We start from the raw sequence: 22,924 nt of genomic DNA on the forward strand, positions 1-22,924 counted from the left end.
CATGTGACTCGGTGTTTTCACAGGCCTGTTAGGAGAAGCTGAGGCCTCTGCACCTGCCCATTTGGTACAAACGCACATTAGATGTGAAGTCCGCTTTTGAGGGGCTAGACTTGCCCCTTGCTTCCTCTTGCCTCATGAAGAAAACTTTAGTAGTAACAGTGGCAACTAAGACATTCTTACTGACCAGACTATGGTTATTAATTTTGCTTTCTTTCCTAGACTTTATTAATAACCTGACATTTGTTGTCTTTCTGCTTTTCCTGTGAGATCATCAGAAACAGAATTTTAAGAAGTCTGTTCTATATTCCCATTTAAGTACCCTTTTTGAAACTGAGCAAGCTAATCCAGGATAAAGAGGTGGCTGTAAATCATTTTTAGCAAAAGGAGTTTAGGCATGAGTTTGGGCAGAGATCTAGAGGTGACAGATTTCATATTTTAAACTCTGTTTTCATTAACTCAATTTCTGCACACAGTAAAGTGTAGTGTTTATAATTATGTAGAATTTGATGGGCTACAAAGGTTTCACAAGCATAATATTTCATTCTGTTTTTGCTGAGGTAGTTAAACATAAAAGCAGGATTAGGGATTTACTACTTGCAGCAACTTTGGGGAATAATTCAGATATTTATTGAATGCTACTGAGTGTAGGGGATGCTTAGGCATTATGATATGTGGAGGAAAATGCCAGCTCAGTTGCCTTTATTCTGACTTCAGAGTATTTTATAATTTGAATGTCCTTGATATTACTTTGAAAGTAATTGATGATGAGGTTTTTGCACCGTTAAAATGGTGCAGTACTTAGCTGATGCTAAATTTATGGTTCACCCCTAAGTAATTTACTCAAAGAAGGGGTGGGAGTGGGGCAATGACACTGCAGGTAGTCAGAGACTCGAATAATAAAGTCTTTGGCAACATTTTTGCAATTCAATTTTAATGATTTCTAAAGCAATGATGACAAAATATACTGTGCATTCAGGATTTCTCTCCTGCACTCAGGGAAGATAGGACTGATCAGTCATGTCACCCTTTTCCTTTGAGATAGGAAGCAACTTCAGAATTCTCAATTCTGCGTTTCCAAGAGTGACTGTCAATCAGTGGGTGTTATCTCACATGTTAATACTTCTTTCTTTGCCTTCTCTGATCAAAAGCGTTGCCTGATCCTTTTAAACATATTTTCCCTGCAAAATGGCAGCAAATAATTTTTATTTATTTATTTTTTTGAGGTGGAGTCTTGCTCTGTCGCCAGGCTGGAGTGCTGTGGTGCGATCTTGGCTCACTGCCACCTCTGCCTCCCAGGTCCAAGTGATTCTCCTGCCTCAGCCTCCCGAGCAGCTGTGACTACAGGCGCGTGCCACTAGCCTGGCTAAATTTTGCATTTTTACTAGAGACAGGGTTTCACCATGTTGGTCAGGCTGGTCTCTAACTCCTGACCTCGTGATTTGCCCATCTTGGCCTCCCAAAGTGCTAGGATTACAGGCGTGAGCCACCGCGCCCACCCAATATTTTTTTTAAAAGTCCCCGGCCAATAATTTTTTAAGAAGTGCTACACTGGCCAGGCACAGTGGCTCACGCCTGTGATCCCAGCACTTTGGAAGGCCGAGGTAGGTGGATCATGAGGTCAGGAGTTCGAGACCAGCCTGACCAACATGGTGAAACCCTGTCTCTACTAAAAATACAAAACTTAGCCGGGTGTGGTGGCACACATCTGTAGTCCCAGCTACTCGAGAGGCTGAGGCAGGAGAATCGCTTGGACCTGGAAGGCAGAGGTTACAGTGAGCCAAGATCGTGCCACTGCATTCCAGCTTGGTGACAGAGTGAGACTCCGTCTAAAAAAAAAAAAAAAAAAGCCGGGAATGGTGGCTCACGCCTGTAATCCCAGCACTTTGGGAGGCCGAGGTGGGTGGATCACCTGAGGTCAGGAGTTAGAGACCAGCCTCAAAATGGAGAAACCCAGTCTCTACTAAAAATACAAAATTAGCCAGGTGTGTTGGTGCAAGCCTGTAATCCCAGCTACTTGGGAGGATGAGGCAGGAGAATTGCTTGAACCTGGGAGGTGGAGGTGGCAGTGAGCCGAGATCACGCCATTGCACTCCAGTCTGGGCAACAAAAGAGAAACTCCGTCACAAACAAACCAAAAAAAAGTGCTGTACTATACACCAGTGCTTCCCACACTGTAATGTGCATACAGATCACCTGGGATCCTATAAAAATGCAGATTGATTTAGTAGGTCTGGGGCGTGCTTGGGATTCTGCAGTTCCAACAAAGTCGCAGGAGATGCCGTGCTGCTAGTCTGGACCATACTTACCGAGTCTCTCCTAGACCCTTCACTAGAGGCAACATGTAAGCTAGGAAACTATGTACAGTCCAATTCAATAACCAAGAAAAAAGAAGAAAAGGCAAATGTTCCATTAGAAGCTGAAGTTTTATTATAGGATAACAGTACATAAAGCACATCTAAAATTGATGTGTTCAATGCACTTTTAATAAAGGTAATGTAATATTAAAGGTACAGTTTCTAAGTACAATATAACAACATTCATATTAGAATGAAAATTGGAGTATTTAAAAGACAACATTAAATCTCTCTTTTTTGTACAGCTTGTATTTACAAAATGAATCAAAATATTTTTTTTTTTTTTAAATTCAGGACTCAATAAAATAAACAGCTGGAAATAAGCAGACTACTGTAAGAGTGAATTGAAAAGAAAACCCAAGGTAAGTGGAAAGTTGGATGATCCTCTAATAAAGATCATTAGCAAAGTTTTAGTTCAGTACTAGTTTTAGGATTCCCATAAATGGCTTGCATTTTTAGTGTGGCAGAAAAGGAGTTTTTACATACTGTACACAAAACAGACCATATATTCATAGGTACAGTATTACTGTTTCCAAACTTGCATGTATATTTACAGAAGGCTGAGTTTGTTTACTCACACAGAGGTTTGTGAAATTTGTGTGCTTCATCCTCAAGACCTACACACAGTTAGAATCAGCATTTCATGTGGTCTTTTTAAATGTGGCTTTAATACTTGGTTGTAGAAGAGAATGTTAACCATAAGGCTTGGCTTACTTTATAAATTTCACAAAACAACCCAGGAAAAAAGTTTTAATTGGGGCACACTTGTTATCATTTAACAATTGTCAAATGCTGACCTGTGCTAGCCATTGTGCAGACGCAAAGAGATACATACAATCTCTACCCTCAGGAAGCTTAGGATGCTAAATGGTGCTTTAAAAAAAAAAGGTTTCAATCTCTTTCCAAGCGAGGCAGTTAAGGAATGATGTGATTTATATTAAAAGAGATTTCTCCCTCAACTGTAGCCAATCCACTTTAAAAGGTTAACTACTAGCATTAGCTCTCATTAACCACACAATTGCATGTATAGTTAAGGTAACAGCAACTCTTCCACAAAAATGGAAAATGTCTAGAATTGTGGGTAAATATGCAGTGCATGGAAGCCAATAATCATGGCTTGAGAATTTATCACCTTCAATTACAAAAAGTGCAGTAAACAGAAACATTTGCTCTACATTTATAAATTGCTCAAAAATCTTTGCTAAAGATCTTACAAATTCAGTAATATTACAGAACAATTCTAATCAATATTTAATAAGGTTAACTACATCCTTAGTTAGATATTTGATAAACTTTGCTTTTTAATAATGCCAATAGATCTTGGGAGAATGCATAGAAAGGCTTAATTAAGCTCATTATTAAATAACTTTAAAAATGAAGGTCCTTCACTCAGTTCATGGAACTGGTTGAGGTTATATTGAAACAGAACATCCCGTGTCGAATTTGCTTTATGGCCCATGTTCTGGCAGAGGACGTCTCCATCCTTCTCATGACTCAGGTAGGAGGGGAAAGGTTTATTCTGCCATCAAGCCATCTAGGATATTTTATATAAATGCCTATTATCTATAATAGGAGCTAAGAATACAACTCTGTTAGGTGCCCATAATATAATTCCTTAATAAGAAAAAAAAGTATATTACTCCATTAAACAAGTTTCTTTAGGATCTTGAAGGCCTGGCAAATTATTTTTCAGCTTAGGAGATATGCTATAAAGCCAAGTAGCAAACATAAAGTAAATGCTAATAAGTTTCCATATAGCCATATTTATAAACAAATTCACCCTATAGATGTCAAATATCCATACTAAGGAAGTAATTTTATCCTAATTAAATACACTCTAGAATAATTTATATAACGATATTATGTATTTAAAGAGAAAAGCATGTCCCAAATCCAGCACTCTGATACAGCTGCCAGTTGGGCATAGGTAGATATATATATATATATGTATATATATACAAATATATAGTTATACTCAGTGAAATTAACAAGACCCAAAGGTGGTATTGTCTAGGAATAAAAGGGATATTTTTTGTTGTTCACAAAAGTAACTTGTCTAGCACCACACATCAGAAAAACACAAAAATAGCACACTCTAGTTCTAAACAGCTATGTCTAAAATAGATTATATAGTAAAACTGGTATTATACAGCATATTGTGGATTTGATAAACAGATAAATATTTGCACTGAGTAGGCTGTTTATAATATAACATTTTCTTATCTATACAGAATGAAAGCCAAAAAGTTAACTGTATAGAGATGTGCAGAACAACATTAAATATTATGACTCAAAAGCAGGGACAGGTAAATTTGAAAGAAGAGTAAGAGAGAAAATGTTTACAGGCCATTACAAGTTCTTAAGTTAATAGTAAATAAGGAATCGATTGCTCAAGTTGAAGAAAGCAGTAAACAAGAGATTGCATTTACATGCAGATGTCTAAAATTTGTATTTTTTAAGTCTATGCACAAAAGTCATTTGTTTTATTGCTTGACATTCAGTTATGGCTAGATTATTTAACCTATTTTTTTTGTACTTTGGAAACAAGAATATTGTTAAAGGTGCCATAAAAATGGACAACATTGAAAACGGTTTGCAAATAAACCACCTAACACTGCAGTTCTTTATACATATTAAAAGCCTTGTCTGGGGTTTGTCATATGTTAAATATTATTTAAACTGGGAAAATATGTTGTAGCTTGAAGCCTCCCATTGGCCCAAACATCCAATACAAAAACACATCTCCACAAAAGGAGCAGGCAGACAGTACAGGTACATTTATAGAAGCAGCCAGCTAATGTCCTAATGTTTAAAAATTTACCACTGTTTAATATGAGATTTCAGACTGTGTGGATAACAAGAGAATTTTGGATTCAGGAAGATGTATACAGTACATATGGATTTTTTTTTTTTTTTTGTGAAATCATTTTCACTATATTGCTGAAGAATTATCTGCATTTACATATGCAATCTGTTCAGTGACAAGTTCCTAGAAATAGTATTCATCCACATTAAAGTAATAATGATGAAAAAGGAATCACACATGAACACTGGAGAGAATTTCGTTGTTCTTAGAGAACAACATAATGGCATGTGCAGCATGTCAAAGCTAATAGCAAGTTATCTTTCATTAGTTCTTAGAAGGATGAAAGAAAAAGAAGTGTGGTACTGCTAATGTGGCAAAGTACACTAAATGTAAACAGCAAACACAGATTTTCTAGGCATCTATTTAAAATATTCATATTCACTTTCTCAATATAAGACTCCATGTTATGTTGCATCACTGAAAAAAGGTTGTTTCTATTTGGATTGAATATTCTGTCATTCATTTATACATAAATGACTGAATGTATTTATTGCTCTAAGTTCTGAGGGTTTGGTTGAACATGGAGATCCCCCCTGCCCATCTAGGATGGCTACTTGGTATGAAGTCAGGCTTCTGGATTCTTTTAAAAATTATTCTGAGAGCCTGACAACACTGATCTCACCTACACAGACAGACACACAGATCCAGAAGTGAAACCAATTGCACTGTGGAGACATTGTTAGTCAGTCTTCTCATCTCTTAAAAATAAATAGCAAGAGGGAAGGTCTCTATAATAAAATCTGATTGAACCTCTTTACTAATATTATATTTAGGTACAGAATAGAAGACCTGTATCATAGACTATTACCAATAGATCAAGATTTACTGTTGCAATTGCATTTCTGGGCACATTACTTGATCTATAATATGAAGTTGTTTTCATAGGGTTCTATATCATAACTTTATAAGAAGAGGCAATCACATGTTATGTAAAAATGTCAATAACGTGTGTGTGTATACACACATATACAAATACACACAGAGAGGAGAGATTTCTACCGGTTTCCATATTCTTTATTATCAAAAACAACATGGTAAAGGTATCCTTTTCATCTTATAGACATGGGAAGTTTTCCCAGATTACGTTCCTCTGTCATAGTAAGAAAATATATACATCTTCTTGTGAATGTGTATCCCAAGATGGAAGAATCAGAGCCAACAATTACATTGAACTTCTTTGACTTTATGGAAAGTAATATGTGGAATATGATAACAAAAAAATATAACATGTAACACTAAATGTTGGCTCGAGGTGCTGCTGTCATACAGGCAGGTTTTGTTTTGTCTTTAAACATTAGCTCTTGTAATGCATCAGATATAAACTACACATGTAGAAGTAAGAATTGTTTTCCATGAAGGAATTTTTGGTTTGCTTCTAGAGGAGAACACATGAAAACAATAGTTAATTGCTGGTATTTTGTAGTTTATCTTTTACCTATATCACTATACTGATAGGCAGGTCTCTCCTCTTATTACTGGTTTTAAAAATTTTCATCCTTAATATGTAGAATTTGAAATAGATTTTAACATATGATGCTATATATATATTTATCATGAATATTTTAATTATTAGAGAAATGGTAACTGGAATATGCAAGGACTATACTTTGAATGATGCTCTTTGCTGGTACATTATCTATTTATCTTTTGAACACACTGGCATAACTTTGCTTTGGAAGTTATTCAGTGTTTTGAAACACAAGACTGAAGAGCACATCAAGTTCTGAACTCAACAAAATGAGACGAGAGTAAAGAGTTTACACACACGCAGTTTTATATAGTTCACTTGTGCCTTGGAGGGATAGTATTATTATCATTATTATTAATAATAAAAAACACAATTTGTCCCAGTAGTACTGGCCACCCTGTTTTAAGAGTTTTAGGAGATCCCTGAGCACATTGTTTCTGACTCTTAACCCCAACTCCAAAATGATAGGGCTTCTATCGTTGATATCAAGATGGATTGTCATTCACAGTAAGTCAATTATAAGGTGCTTATTTACCCTTGTTTTTCACCAATCAGCACAAAGAACTGTCAGAAAATAACTTTTTATTATCTTAAAATAATAGCATTGGAAGGACATATGATTTAAACAATCAATGTTTGAAACAGTGGCTTTAGGATTATTATCTGGCTGCCCCTCAACAATAAGAAGTGATTCGATCGACATTCCTTAGCCAAAAACAAAAGGCAAAACAAACAAACAAAAAAAACCCAAAAAACAAAAAAACCCCAAAAAACTGTACAAATATGTATTTTTCCCTGAGGGATCAAGGTACACCCGCAAGTGCTCTATGTACATATTGCACTAGAGAGGAATGAAGAACATGTGCAAAAAAGCAACAATGAGAGAAGCTTACATACTACTTAAACCTTTTCATGAAAGATACTACTAGGTTTTGCATTTTGGAATGTCGGAACACAACAGCTAGCTATTCCTTAGTCTAAAACTAAAAACACACATTTCTACTATGGCACATTCAATGAAATAAAAAGTTTTCCAAAGACAGATAGACAAATTCCATCAAGAAAATAATACAAAGTTTGTTTGTTTGTATTTTTTTTTTTAGAAAATTACATTACTTTCTTTCTTTGTTTCACATTACAAAATCTTTTTTTCTTTACACAAATCACATTTTATTGCAGGAATATTTCAAGTGCCATCAAATATTTATAGAAGGGTTAAAAAAATAGAAGTCTCTCTAAAGTGGTCCAGACAAGGCTTTGTATAGAATAAATCTTTTTTTTTTTCCCCATCTTCTAGTTTTGATTTAAGTATTTTGAATACATTTTCTTTTCCATTGACACTTAGTAGCCTAGAAGCGGTCCGACGCACACACATCATACACATGCAAATCACACACACACACACACACACACACTCTCCTTCCTCACCTGACTCTCAGCCCACCCCCATATGCTCACAGATAACTGGGTATCCACACTATAAAGAACAACCAAACTTAGAAGCAGTGTCTTAAGTCACGTTTTTCTTAAGTTAGAAAGGGTGAATTAGGATGCTGAAGACTTTAAAAAAAAATCCATAGCTTTAATACAAATTAAGATGCTGAACACTTTTAAAAAAATCCATAGCTTTAACACAATTTGCAAACTGTCCAAAAAGCACTTTCAACTGTACTTTTGTTTGCATTGTGACCAAGGCCAGGTTTTTCACAATATAATAACCATTTGGACACCAGTGGAACAGAAGGTATTCAGGCTTTGTACAAAAGCCTTATTTGCCTTATGTAAAAAAAATTGCATAAAGGCATTATAGCAGCGGGGCTGACACTGATGTGGTTCTAATCCTTAAAATATTGGAGATTGAAATTTAGTAAACTTTAATTATAAGAACTATTTAGGATAATTGTTCTGCTATCACCCAAGTATTTTATAGGTCACATAGGTGTTTTTATAATAATGAAGAAAGGAAAATACAAAGTTTTTCACATCCTTTTCTGAGCTCCATATTTTTTTTTAAACTGAATTTATTGTTTAACATCAGATCCCAACTTCGATCCAAAGAGTAGTCAGTTGTTTTCTTGTTTCACGGAGCATGTCTCTGTCTACTATTCCATTCCACTATGTCAATCAGTGGACTTGGCTCTTAAGCTCCACCCCTGCTTTCCTTTCAGAAACACCTGGGAAGAAGCATCATATTACCTATCTTGGTTTACCATAAAAGCAATGTCACCATGGCATGACTATTACTGAGGTTAGAGCATGAGTTTGTTTGTTTGTAGCTACATGCAGAATCCTTTCTGGGAAAAGGAATTTCTTTTAAGTTCAACATTATGTTCTCTCTCACCCTTAGAGAAATTTAATTAGCTTTTATTATTTCACAAATGGACACTGGAATTAGGTTTAGTTGCTCTTTAATGCGCTAGCACCTGAGGCTGGTCATATTCAGAAAGCTTTGGTTAAAAAGAAGTTAATATACTTTAATAAAACCATCCCCAAATTTAGTGAATCTGAATGACAACAAAACAAAACCAAAACCAAAAAACCAAAAAAACAAAACTCAAACAAAAACAAAACACCATTTCCCCTCAAAGGAGAAATAATAGAAAAAAAAATGGATGAATAAATAACTGAACTAAGCTTGGTACTCTTTTCAGAGTATAAATACTATTGATCTTTAAAGGAACTATGCTTACTTAAATTAAAGATTTCATTTAACCCTTCTTGCCCCAATATAAATACTATATGCTGACAGTTAGCATCTCTCTATAAACACATAAAATTTTACATGCCTGTAAGAAATTTAAAGGAATATTACTCTTATCTTCTATTTATGGTTAAACTCTTACTATGTTTTTGAAAAAAAAAGTTGGATGTTATTTAGGCTTCATACACACATCTGTGTGAATAATACCTTCCCCTTTTCCAAGTCCCTCAGGAAACAAGTCAGAAAAGTCAGTGGAGTTAGAAACAGAGTGAAGTGCTCTGGGAAGCCCATGCTGGTAACCCAGCATGACGTGAAGAGCTGCAGTTCCTGTAGAAGATTCCACAGGGACCCCAATGGCAGAGGAGACTATTTCTCAGACATAAAGGGCTGTGTGGAAACTCCTACCTTAACACCCATCGGAGATGTTCCCTTTTCTGTACAAAATGGTCTTTGACCAGTAGTTTGAATCCCACCCCTAGTGCGACTAAAACCATCGTCTAAATGCCTACATTCCCAAAAGGTCACTTGTTTTTAAAATATGCACACCTGTTTATCAGGCTGTTCCTTTCCCCTTCCCCTACTAGGGATTATTAAAAAAAACAAAAAAACAAAACCATGAAATTAAACAAAAACAACTCAGTATTTCTCACCTGAACACACAAGCCAAATAATCTTCTAAATATTTAATAAAATAAATTACAGTCCACAGTTTCCTAGTGAAGATAAATACAAGAGTAAATGTTTGCAGCTAGCATCAACTTCACTTTAAAGGCTTAAAGTATTTAATATTTAAATAAGAGAAACTGGTTCAACGTTCTATGCTTCCCTCACCCTCCTATCCATCGTTTTTCAAATATGAAAAGCAACCTATAGCATCTATTGACAACAAATCTAGAATCAGTTCACTTTGAGATAAACTCACAGGGTTCCTAGATTATACCAAGAACATTTAAACATTCACAGAGTAAATGCTTCATGTCCTCACATGGGGAGTGTGCGTTTGCTCAAGATACAATCTTTGGGTCCTTCTTATAATAAAAGCTAGATTCCAATAAATATTCTGGTTATTGATTTGTTCTCAAAGCATAAGAATTCCAAGTTGAGAGCGAGTCCATATTTAACTACTGAATTGTGTAAAATGAGCTTCCCCTCCCTTGCCTCCATGAGGTGGCATTTTAAAAAGCTTTAAAAACAAAACAAAACCAAAAAAGAGCATGATGGTATACGTCCACCGCGCCAATCAATCATTCAACTTTGTATGAAGCATAAACACATCTATCCTTAAACTTACCAAAAAGCAAAGTATAATTTAGGGAGAGTTCCGTTTCTCATTCCAAATTCACATGTTTAAAAAAAAAAATCCAACGTGGTGATTTCTAGATATGACCAGCCAGTCTTTTAAAAGTAATTTTGTAAACAGCAGCATAAATACCTCCCGACGTACCTTCCAAGCCTTCTCAGTTAAACTTGTGTTTCTGGTGCACATGCGACACGACAGTGAACACGCTAGCATTTAATTTAAAGAAAAAGGTGCAAAATGAAAGTGCCTTATCAATTCAACAGGAAAAGCTACACCAGTAACTACATTTTATATTACTTAAAACAATATATAAACAATATCTCTTTTAGCTATATATAGTCTTCATGCCCATTTACCCTGTAATATATTATAATGCTATTGTTGCTACTGCTATGGACCCTTTTCATGCCATCCTGCGGACTGGCAATAATCGGTGAAAAAATAAAAACTTCCTTCATGAAACAAAGAGCCAGTTGTGCAAAGTAATGCCGCAACCTCCGCTATGCACACCAGTCACCGATTATTGCTGGACTCTCTGTTGTTACTGACAGATTGCTGACTCTGTAGAAAGTCTGTGGGCAGTGAGCTACAAGAAAAGGAAATCCTCCAACTTTAGTACCCTCCTTCTGTTGTAAACAGAGGTCAACGATCAAGAAGTCAAGACAGAAAAAGGGTCCATATCTGTAGGCATAATGGAAATCATATGCATGAGAAAAACAAGTTCAACTTTTATTTGTTTTCATTGTTTCCCCTCCTTTGCCTGACCCCGATCACCAAAAGATGTGCAGTGTGTGGCGCTCCAGGTCTGTGCAGGGCCATATAAAGTGTCTCGGTTAATTTTTTTGTTTGTTTTTCATGTTTGTACTTCAGACATTCTAGAAGTGCTTAGGTGATAACATTTACCCATCAATTTGCATTGCTGGCTCAAATTCTGAAGTGAACAACTCCTTGTATAATGGAGGAAAATGAAGTCGCACAATGTCTGGGTATATTGCTTTAAATGCCATTAGCTTTTCTGTATGTCGTCCACATAAGGCTCTTAATGTAGACACCTTGCATATTAACTGTAAGTGGAAGAAAGGACACACTGTCAGGCAAGAACAGGTATGAGCATCAGAGATCAGGGAATCTGAATGATCTTTATGACATTGTTTATAATGGTGAAACACCCTTAAAGCAACTTAAACATCTTGTAGCAGAGGATTGGTAAAAATAAATGATGGCTGGGCGCGGTGGCTCACGCCTGTAATTCTAGCATTTTTGGAGGCTGAGGCAGGTGGATTGCCTGAGCTCAGGAGTTAGAGACTAGCCTGGGCAACACGGCAAAACTCCGTCTCTACTGAAAAAAAAATTAGCCAGGCATGGCAGTGTGCGCCTGTAATCCCAGCTACTCAGGAGGCTGAGGCAGGAGAATTGCTAGAACCCGGGAGGTAGAAGTTTCAGTGAGCCAAGATCGCGCCACTGCACTCCAGCTTGGGTGACAGAGTGAGACTTTGTCTCTTAAAATAAATAAATAAATAAATAAATAAATGATGATATAGTCATGTCATAGAATGCCAAGTATACATTAAATATGATTTTCAAGATGAATAATTTAATAACTAGAAAAGATGTTCATAAGCAAAAGTTGGCACAGCTTGTCAGCGGCAGACTAATACAGAACCCAAGGCTCTTGACTTCTCCTTCTACTCCAAGATGCCTTCTCTCTACTTCCTGGAACCCTGCCCTCTACCACTGTGCAAAAAGAAGATGTCTGGTGATAGAGAAGCGGGTGAAGGGCAGTAGTGGGTGGGTAGTGAGGGCACTGCAACCAGAGATGATGGCATACTCTACACATTTTATGCAGAACCGGCACTAGTCAACTCCGATAACTACAAGTTCCTTTTCGATAAGAAGTTTTGCCTGTAATAAAGCAATGCTGGGTCTGAGCAAAATAATCGAGTCAGAAGACCTGGATGGAGGTCCCAGCATTGACCATTTACCAGCTGAGGGTAATGACACAATTTGCAAAATTACTTTCAGATTCCACAGCACCTCACAAAGGCAAACTGCTTATTATTTTAACCCAGAATAACCTTCTCTAGGAAATGTTTTCACCAGATCTTGTCTACATGTTAAGTGCTGTTTATAATCAGAGATCATAATGGTACCGTTGCATTTGGGCAAAAAGATGGAGAAGAGAGTGAAGCTCCTGACAGGGCTCTTCCCTTCCACTTCTCATTCCTGCCCCATGTCCTCATTTAACAGGTGCAAAATCAAAAGCAAAACAGCAATTAATCCCCAGTTACCCTTTTCTGACCTAACAGGTGCGAAATCAAAAGCAAAAACAGCAATTAACCCCCAGTTATCCCTTTCTGATCTAACATAACTATAAAGGAGAAAAAAAAAAAAAAAACAAGCAAACAAATAAACAAGAAAACAAAACCAAAAACCTCTCACATCATTTCACACAATAAAATACATAAAATAAGAAAGAACAGGGCTGATTTTTCTAAGACCAAATACATACTACTAGCAGTGGCACTGACGGATATTAGAACATTTAAAAAAATGGCATTACAATCATATTTTTATTGTGAAAGATAATGATAGGTAAAAATGCAACCTTATGCTTTGAATACAGAGTAGTGATGGGAAATTGACAAAAATGCAGCAGTCATTTACTGTTGATGACTAATGAATTTAATGGAAGTGGAACTAATATTAGTATATATGGTCATTCTGATTAAGTCTTTTAGTCCTTTATAACTTCTTTCTAAATTCAAAGATTATAGGCTGGGCACAGTGGTTCACTCCTATAATCTCAGCTCTATGGGAGGTGGAGGAGGGAAGACTGCTTGAGGCCAGGAGTTCGAGACCAGCCTGGGCAACATAGTGAGATACCCATCTCTACAAAAAATAATAAATAAATTAGCCAAGTGTGGTAGCACATACGCCTGTAGTCTCAACTAGTCAGGAGACTGAGACAGGAGGATCTTTTGAGCCCAGAAGTTCAAGGTTGCATAGAGCTATGATTGGGCCACTTCACTCCTGCCTGGGAGACAGAGTGAGACCCTATCTCTAAAAAATAAATAAATTCAAAGATTACTTTTCTAATTTATGTCAGTGCAGAATATTAACTCTGCTTTATGTCCAACTTTGATGGAAGAGAATTTCTAGAATGTAACTTTTTTTCCTATATTGCCTTATTGTTGCAGGACACTTTGTAATCAATGATAAGAAGTATAATTTAGACTGAATAATGAGTTTTGGCTCAACAGAATTTTACTGAAATGGAAATTTATTTCTTTTTGGTAGCCTGTTGCTTTCTGATACTTTTGGGAATTGGTCGTATGACTTACATGACCATACTGGCAGCATGATTTGTGCCAAGGGATAGTTCAGGCCATGCCAACCAGAAGCCTTTGGCACTCACCTTTGTTAGTATTCCATCTTCTCGGTGATTCTTCTGTAGGACGTGTTGAAGAGCTAGCTGAATTTTCTGTTGCAGTTTTTCAATTTTTACCTTTTCTTGCAGCCATGAGCGATCTAAATATAAAAAAATGATATTCTTTAGCATTCCTCCGACATGGTGTCAAGATCCCCCTTCTCCGAATGCTTTTGATACAGATAATTATATCACAATGAATATTTAGAGACTCAGAGGTCAGTTTCACTCCTCTTTCAAAATTTCTCCTAATCGAATGAAAAGTGATCTAAGGAAGTTACAAAACAGGGTGTTAAACCTTTCCATTTTACCAATACATAAAGGAAGGATCCTTCCCTTCCAAAGGATAAACAATTAAATATGAGGCCATACTCATATGAATGCAAATGAAACCATCATGGCCCCTCGCGATGTTCTAATAATTATACTTCGGAATGAAATATTCATTATCAATCCTGCTAGCTTTTCTGAAAAATACAAAAGTTTTCTAGTAATCTTTGTCAACTAAAATTGTCAATAGAATTTCAAGTGACAGGCCGGGCATGGTGGCTCTCGCCTGTAATGCCAGCACTTTGGGAGGCCGAAACGGGTGGATCACGAGATCAGGAGATCGAGACCATCCTGGCTAACACGGTGAAACCCCATCTCTACTAAAAATACAAAAATTAGCCTGGCATGGTGGCGGGCGCCTGTAGTCCCAGCTACACGGGAGGCTGAAACATGAGAATGGCATGAACCCGGGAGGCGGAGCTTCCAGTGAGTGGAGATCGCGCCACTGCACTCCAGCCTGGGTGACAGAGCGAGACTCCGTCTCAAAAAAAAAAAAAAAAAAGAATTCCAAGTGACTTAAGGGTGGTTAATTTAGGATACAGTTTTTATGTGTAAGTTTTCCAAATAGAAGGTAGTAACTTAGCAAAGAGATGATCTCCAAACATGCAGTACTGGTTGAAAACACAGATTAAATTCAGATAATCTAGTGGATGACATCTAAATGGATTTTAACGAAAAATAGGATGTCTTAAAAATCACGTTATTGGCCGGGCGCGGTGGCTCAAGCCTGTAATCCCAGCACTTCGGAAGGCCGAGATGGGCGGATCACGAGGTCAGGAGATCGAGACCATCCTGGCTAACCCAGTGAAACCCCGTCTCTACTGAAAAAATACAAAAAACTAGCCGGTCGAGGTGGCGGGTGCCTGTAGTCCCAGCTACTCGGGAGGCTGAGGCAGGAGAATGGCGTAAACCCGGGAGGCGGAGCTTGCAGTGAGCTGAGATCCGGCCACTGCACTCCAGCCTGGGCCACAAAGCGAGACTCCGTCTTAAAAAAAAAAAAAAAAAAAAAAAAAAAAAAAAGTCACGTTATCCTGGAGACTGGTGTTAAGAAAGGCAACCCTATTCTACTACAGCATTTCTCTTGGTATCAGGAGGTTAATTCTGGACTGGATTTTATTCAATTCTCATTTCTTTACATTTTATCTGAAAGGCATGAGGTTTTCTTAAAAGAATATATATTTGTGTTGGGGGGTGGAGAAGAGAGGGTGTTATTTGAAGACTTAAAATCCAATTTAATAAGGGTGGAGACCTCTCTTAGTAGCTCCCAAATATTTTACAGCTATTAAACGTATGGACCTTGTAAAAATTCTTTATCTTAGACAATTCTAAAACCATTTTTATTTTTATTTGGTTATCTTACCTGCTGACATCAGTACAAACGCAGAAAATAATGCAATTTCATCTTCAGTCAGGTGCATAGAACATAAACTCTTTCCAAATTCAAACACAAAGCTAATAAAGTCTTCACAACCTGCCAGAATGAAAATAAAGACAGTTTAGAAGTTTGGTTATTGTCTTAGGAGAAAAACCTAGGTCTTAGGTTTTCCTAAGGTTCTCCTAAGACCTATAGGAGGTCTTAGGAGAAAAACATGGGGAAGATGAAGAGAGATCTAGTAGTTGAAGAGCAGAAGGAATAGTAGTAGCATTTCTACAGTTTAATAGTTTAAAATCTTAAAAGAAAAATCTGTTTAGCCATCACCACTACCTTCCATCATATCACCACCACTGCCACCACTTCCATCACATCACCGTTACCACCATCATCCTCATTCAAAATAATGAGACTGAACTTTTGTTGTGTGATTACTATGGCAAGTATTGCTCTAAGATATTTCTTTGGGTTTCTTCTTATTTTACGACAGTTCTGTGAAGGAGGGATTATTATCCCAATTTTAGAGGTGAGGAAACTGAGACTTGGAAAGTAATGCACCTATGGTCATACAGGTAGAAAGTACAACCTAAGAAGCAAAGCTAGGCTGCCTGATTTCAGAGCCTACACTTTTAACCTATAGAGTCTAGTAGTCACATTCTAACTGATATGTTAAATTAACTCGTTTTTGTTTTCAACTCTATTTCATCTGAAACATTCTTAAAAATGTTAACAAATGACACATTATGATAGTAAAACTACTATAACTATTTACCAACCTGAAAACACAGAATGTGAAAGTCCCCTAAAATAATAATCCATTTTCCAAAAGACTGGTTAAGTCTGGTGTCTATTCCTTCAGATTTGCATATTTTACATACAAATGTATATATTTAAATGACAATGTGCTACATGACAGTTCATTATATATATCTTCTGTCATGTAACTTTTTAAAAAAATCACTCATTTTAGATACTTATCCATTCTTCTTAATAGCTATATTCATTTTATTTAAATTATAGAAATCCAAAATTTATTATTATTAATTATTTTGAGACAGAGTCTCACTTTGTCACCCAGGCTGGGGTGCAGTGGCACGATCTCGGCTCACTTAAACCTCCACCTCCCGGTTTCAAGTGATTCTCTTGCCTCAGCCTCCTGAGTAGCTGGGACTGCAGGCGCGCACCACCATGCCCAGCTAATTTTTGTATTTTTAGTAGAGATAGGGCTTTGCCATGTTGGCCAGGCTGGTCTCAAACTCCTAACCTCAGGTGATCTGCCTGCCTCGGCCTTCCAAAGTGCTGGGATTATAGGCGTGAGTCACCACGCCTGGCCCCAAATTATTTATTTATAAATTATATGTCATGGTTTCACTTAGCTATAACTTTTCTTTCTTTGATATCTGCATGTCAGTCTCATTGATGGTTACTGTTTGAGGGGGATGGAAGGGCAAAGCTTCTGTCCTTTGTTTAATCTTATGTATCAACTCACATCCTAAAGGTTATCTGAATAATGTATCACCAGCAAATCTGGTTTCTTAAAATCTGGAAGGGGGCCGGGCGTGGTGGCTCAAGCCTGTAATCCCAGCACTTTGGGAGGCCGAGACGGGCAGATCACGAGGTCAGGAGATCGAGACCATCCTGGCTAACACAGTGAAACCCCATCTCTACTAAAAAATACAAAAAAAAAAAAAAAAACTAGCTGGGCAAGGTGGCGGGCACCTGTAGTCCCAGCTACTCAGGAGGCTGAGGCAGGAGAATGGCGTGAACCTGGGAGGCGGAGCTTGTGGTGAGCTGAGATCCGGCCACTACACTCCAGCCTGGGCGACAGAGCAAGACTCCGTCTCAAGAAAAAAAAAAAAAAAAAAAAATTTAGAAGGGAACTGAAAGGACACATAATATAAATCCCTTTGATTACCAACTAGATAAAATGAAACTCTAGATCTTTACATGTAATGTAGACAAAAAACTNTTTTGAGACGGAGTCTTGCTGTGTCGCCCAGACTGGAGTACAGTGGCACAATCTCGGCTCACTGCAAGCTCCACCTCCTGGGTTCACACCATTCTCCTGCCTCAGTCTCCTGAGTAGCTGGGACTACAGGCGCCCACCACCACACCTGGCTAATTTTTTGTATTTTTAGTAGAGATGGGGTTTCAACGTGGTCTCGATCTCCTGACCTCATGATCTGCCTGCCTCAGCCTCCCAAAGTGCTGGGATTACAGGCGTGAGCCACCGTGCCTGGCCGAGCTATATGACTTTTCTACAGTGACTAATTAGAAAGTAAAATAGGTATAAAATCCCTTAATTTTTGTTTCTGAATAACCACTTTTCATTTTGTCCAAGCAGAGCTTTCACTCAACCCGCATCTTTTCCTATAGCCCTGATTTGAAGAAAAGGCACCTTGATACCCCTTACCTAAGGATTTGAAGATGTCGGGGCTGGCATACTTCCCATCAAAGTACACGGTGTTGTTCTGAGAGTCAAAGGCACGGCACATTCTGATAAACACCACCTCTAGAGAACCTAAGCAGAGGCAGAAATGGTTCAGGTCATTTGGGTCATCTGATGTTAGTGAGTTTGTTTTTAAGGTGCTCATGTAGAGACTCCTTCTGAGACAGCATGGTGGGTGTCGTGTGCAGTTTAGCTAGCGGGTTCTCAGTCACATCCAGCTGTCTATCCAGAAAGACAGAGTTTTCTATGTAAAGACTGTTGTGCTGAAGCTAAGGCCTGTTTAACTGAAGTGAGGGTTGATTTATAAATTACTTCCTTAGCACTCTTCTACCTCGCAATGCAGAGTCTCAGAGTTGCTAGGAAAACATTTATTCACATGTACTAAACCAAGAATCAAAAACAAGTATATCTTTCTGAGTTCTACTTCCTTCTTCCTAACATCATAAACTCGGAGGACTTGGAGTGTAGAAACAAAACACAGGTGATGGGAAAATTTGGGAATGCAGGTGACCTTCAAATTAATCTTTTCATCCAGAAGAGAAGTGAAGTGGGGGGGAATGTTTCCTGAATATATCTCAAAACCTTTCAGAAGAACTCCACTTCTGCTAAGAAAAACCTGAGCTATTATCATTGGAGAAAAACTGTTCCCGACACCTTCCTTACCAAGCATTTCTTTAATAAGCGGATGAAAGCAGGTTAGGAAGAGATCTCAAAATTCACTTGCAAAGCACATACCTGCTTTTAGAAGCACAATTTGATCATTTTGACACAGTTCCATAAATCCATCAATGCGTTTGGCAAACTCCACCACATACTGTATAGCTTCTGTAATTTTGATGGCACACAATTGCCACATCACCTCCCGCTGCTGTTAAAGAGGGAAACACATTAACATCCTCCAGGAAGATGTTAGGTTTTGTAGCAGAAGTTGAAGAGTTATGAAAGCAAAGCATGCCACTGCTTTAGCCCTGGGCCACGAAGAGTGGTAAAGTAGGATTTCTTTTTTTTTTTTTTTGAGATGGAGTCTTGCTCTGTCACCCAGGCTGGAGTGCAGTGGCGTGATCTCAGCTCACTGCAACCTCTGCCTCCTGGGTTCAAGTGATTCTTCTGCCTCAGCCTTCTGAGTATCTGGGATTAGAGGCACATGCCACCACACCCAGCTAATTTCTATATTTTTAATAGAGACAGAGTTTTACCATGTTGGCCAGGCTGGTCTTGAACTCCTGACCTCAAGTGATCTGTCTGCCTGGACCTCCCAAAGTGCTGGGATTACAGGCATGAGCTACCGCGTCTAGCCTGGATCTTCTTTTAAGTAATTATTTTGCCTTGGAAAATTTAATACCACTTTACTTGGGGAAAGGGAGAAAAGGAGGAATCAACTGAATTTATTGTGCACCTACTATGAGCTAGGCATGGCACATTCTGATAAATACCACCTCTAGAGAACCTTTATGACATCCTTAATTCACTTTCGTAAGAATATTTTTCTGCCTGGGCACAAAACAAAACAAAACTGGCTGTCTCAAAACAAAACAAAACAAAAAACTAGTGGATATGGGAGCTAGGATTCAAATCCAAGCATCTCTGACTCTAAAATCCCATTTCATATACTTTGTTGCTTCTTACTGTTTTCTTGCTTCTCCTTTGTAGCTTTGGCTGCTGGCATTACCTGCTACCTCAAAGACAAACAAAGTGATGTGTTGCTATTCCCCAACATGTCCTGTTAAATTCCTTTTATATTTGCACTCTCCAATTCAGTTACAGAATGATCTGGATGTGTTTTGTTGCCAACTTCTTTCCCTAATCTTAGTTTCAGACTGTTTCCACCGATATGATGGGGTGGAAGAAACACTGAATTAGAAGCCAGGAGTCAAGGTCTGGTCTTGATGTTTCACTCTCTAGACATGCCAACGGATGTTAGTTTTCCTCAAATGTAAAATAGATTCACCTAGATAATCCTGTTGATCTGGGTGTTTTATAGAAAAAGGCAAGTAGGGCACTATTTGTCAGCCTCATATTGCTAGGTTCAGACTGGAGTTACGATGATAGCTTCTACACTTTCTTTGTATATACTCCCTAATACAACTTCCAGAAACATGAAGCTTCCTTGTCAACTTTCAGAAACATGAGGCTGAGATTATTTTACATGAACTTCCAGACCTTAAGATCTTTGATTGGGATATTGAGACAAATCTCCATTCATTTGGGCTTTTGGAAGCTGCTTAATCTATTCTCCTGTTGACAAATGGAAGGAGGTATGTGTATACCTAGAAAGCACAATAGAAATTATTTGCTATTGCTTAAATTTTGCATGCAGGCATCTGCAAAGCTTCAAGTACATTAGCAGCTTTGGAAAAAAGATATTTAAACAGAAACCTGATACCTGATGAAAGACACTCATTCTTTGGTCTGTGGGAACTCTTGACCAAATTTCCTATACCAACACCCTCCCCAATATTGCCTCAATCCTAGGAGGAAAAATTCCTCAGATCATACCTTGTTTTGATAATTCTCAATTTCTTCCTGCAAAAAGGTCTGCCACGTTATCTGCTGGAGCTCTTCTCTCAAGTATTGGCAGGTTTCCAGATGAGATTTAGATATATTCTGTGCAAGGTGTTCTAAGGAGAAAACAGGAGATCACAAACATGAAAAGCCAAGTTCTTTGAATAACTGGTGATGTAATATTTACTTTAAAAAATAACAAGTAGAAAACAATGTCTGTGCGGGTTTTGACTGTCTTTACACATTTAAACAAGTAATTTGGAACTGTTTTGTATTTGGCAACATGAAAGAGGATAGGGACTTTGCAAAGCCAACATTTGAAGATACGACTTGGTGACTTCAAAGACCCTCCTGACTTGGCCCTTGTTCTGTATCTTTATACTCATGTCTAGGAATGATAAAATACTGACCTAGATAGACATAGGAAATGATTAACCTGGTGTTTCTTCTTGGCATTTTTATGAAGACACATCTGCCACATAACATTGACCTGGGAAGGATTATTCTTATTCTTGAAAAACTAGAAAATGATACTCTTTTATGGTGACAACTAGGTATTTATTTAGTTTTTCCTGCAAATTGCAGAATAAGCATTACTGAGGGCCTACCATGTGGCTATGCATAGTGTAGTTGTGAAGTCATAGACTCTGGAGCTAGACTCATTTGAGTCTGTATCTCAGCTCTGCTACTTACTAGCTATGCGATCTCGGGTATGTTATTTAACCTCTTTGTGCTTGGTTTCCTCATTTGTAAAATGAGGGAAATGGTACCTATTTCACAGGGCTGCTATGAGAATTAAAAGAGTTGAGCCCTTAGAATGGGGAGGATTACTTAGAATATGCTACAGAATATTAGTTATTATACTTGAGCTTAAGGAGTTTGAAGATATTAAAGACTTAGAGGCCAAAGAAGTTTTCTCTAGGAACTAGAGAAATCTGGCAAACACTAGTAATCTGGCAAACACATATGAACACACTGGAAGGACAATTCAAGACATTAGATAATAAGATATAAAGCTGAATTACCTAGAAGAAGAGAAAGAAAAAAGTAATTGAAGCTGTCAGTAATGGAAGAGATTGGCTGGCTGTGGTGGCTCACGCCTGTAATCCCAGCACTTTGGGAGGCTGAGGTGGGCAGACCACTTGAGGTCAGGAGTTCAAGACCGGCCTGGCCAACATGTATCTGTTAAAAATACAAGGGCATGGTGGTGGCCGCCGTGATCCCAGCTACTTGGGAGGCTGAGGCATGAGGTCTAGAGTTTGAGACCAGCCTGGCCAACATGGTGAAACCCTGTCTCTACTGAAAATACAAAAATTAGCTGGGTGTGGTGGCGGGCACTTGTAATCCCAGCTACTTGGGAGGCTGAAGCAGGAGAATCACTTGAACCTGAAAGCCAGACATTGCAGTGAGCCAAGATCGCACCACTGCACTCCAGCCTGGATAACAGAGCGAGAGTCCATCTTAAAAAAAATAAAAATAGGCCGGGCGCGGTGGCTCAAGCCTGTAATCCCAGCACTTTGGGAGGCCGAGGCGGGTGGATCACAAGGTCAGGAGATCGAGACTATCCTGGCTAACATGGTGAAACCCCGTCTCTACTAAAAATACAAAAACCTAGCCGGGCGCGGTAGCGGGCGCCTGTAGTCCCAGCTACTCGGGAGGCTGAGGTGGGAGAATGGCGTGAACCCGGGGGGCGGAGCTTGCAGTGAGCCGAGATCGCGCCACTGCACTCCAGCCTGGGAGACACAGTGAGACTCCGTCTCAAAAAAAAAAAAAAAAAAACCAAAAAAAAAAAAAATAAAAATAAAAATAAAATTATGTCTGGGGAAATGGAACAAGCAGTTTTGTGCTTGGTGGATTGCAGCACAGAGAAGCTCAGGCAGGAGGACCACATGGAAGGCTGCTGGAATCTAGATGCCAGGAACTAACAATTTGGAGTAGCTTGGTAATAACTGTTCTGGAAGGGAAGGATGATTAAAGAAGTATTTCTTTAAAAAGAATTGACAAAATCCCATGAATATAAAACCATATCAAAAAATGATCCCTCTCCCTAGGGTTTTGACCATAGAATAGGCAAGCCATTTTAAAAGAATGGTGCTGAATGCAAACTTGGCAACACTAAGGGAGAGTATCTATTTGTTTGGAAATTTGTTACTGC

At 38.2% G+C, this 22,924-nt stretch overlaps 1 protein-coding gene and 1 long non-coding RNA gene across 3 annotated transcripts in view; one reads left to right on the plus strand and one right to left on the minus strand.

Annotated features, from left to right (window-relative positions):
* Positions 1-2,404: 2,404 nt before the first annotated feature.
* The window catches only part of RORA (RAR related orphan receptor A), a 740,821-nt gene continuing 720,301 nt past the window's right edge, over positions 2,405-22,924 (minus strand). For both annotated transcript variants that reach the window (XM_025389589.1, XM_025389590.1), the window contains 6 exons: positions 20,764-20,885; positions 19,003-19,135; positions 18,232-18,339; positions 15,807-15,917; positions 14,105-14,217; positions 2,405-11,753 (listed from right to left, as the gene is read on the minus strand). In XM_025389589.1, the coding sequence (XP_025245374.1) occupies positions 11,589-11,753; positions 14,105-14,217; positions 15,807-15,917; positions 18,232-18,339; positions 19,003-19,135; positions 20,764-20,885 (752 nt within the window). In that variant the 3' untranslated portion in view covers positions 2,405-11,588. The remainder of the gene's footprint in view (positions 11,754-14,104; positions 14,218-15,806; positions 15,918-18,231; positions 18,340-19,002; positions 19,136-20,763; positions 20,886-22,924) is intronic.
* The window catches only part of LOC112627398, a 42,299-nt gene continuing 22,022 nt past the window's right edge, over positions 2,648-22,924 (plus strand). The window contains exon 1 of the long non-coding RNA XR_003120171.1: positions 2,648-2,716. This is a non-coding gene — a long non-coding RNA (uncharacterized LOC112627398). The remainder of the gene's footprint in view (positions 2,717-22,924) is intronic.

Source organism: Theropithecus gelada, chromosome 7a, assembly GCF_003255815.1.
Source record: "Theropithecus gelada isolate Dixy chromosome 7a, Tgel_1.0, whole genome shotgun sequence".
NCBI lineage: Eukaryota > Metazoa > Chordata > Mammalia > Primates > Cercopithecidae > Theropithecus > Theropithecus gelada.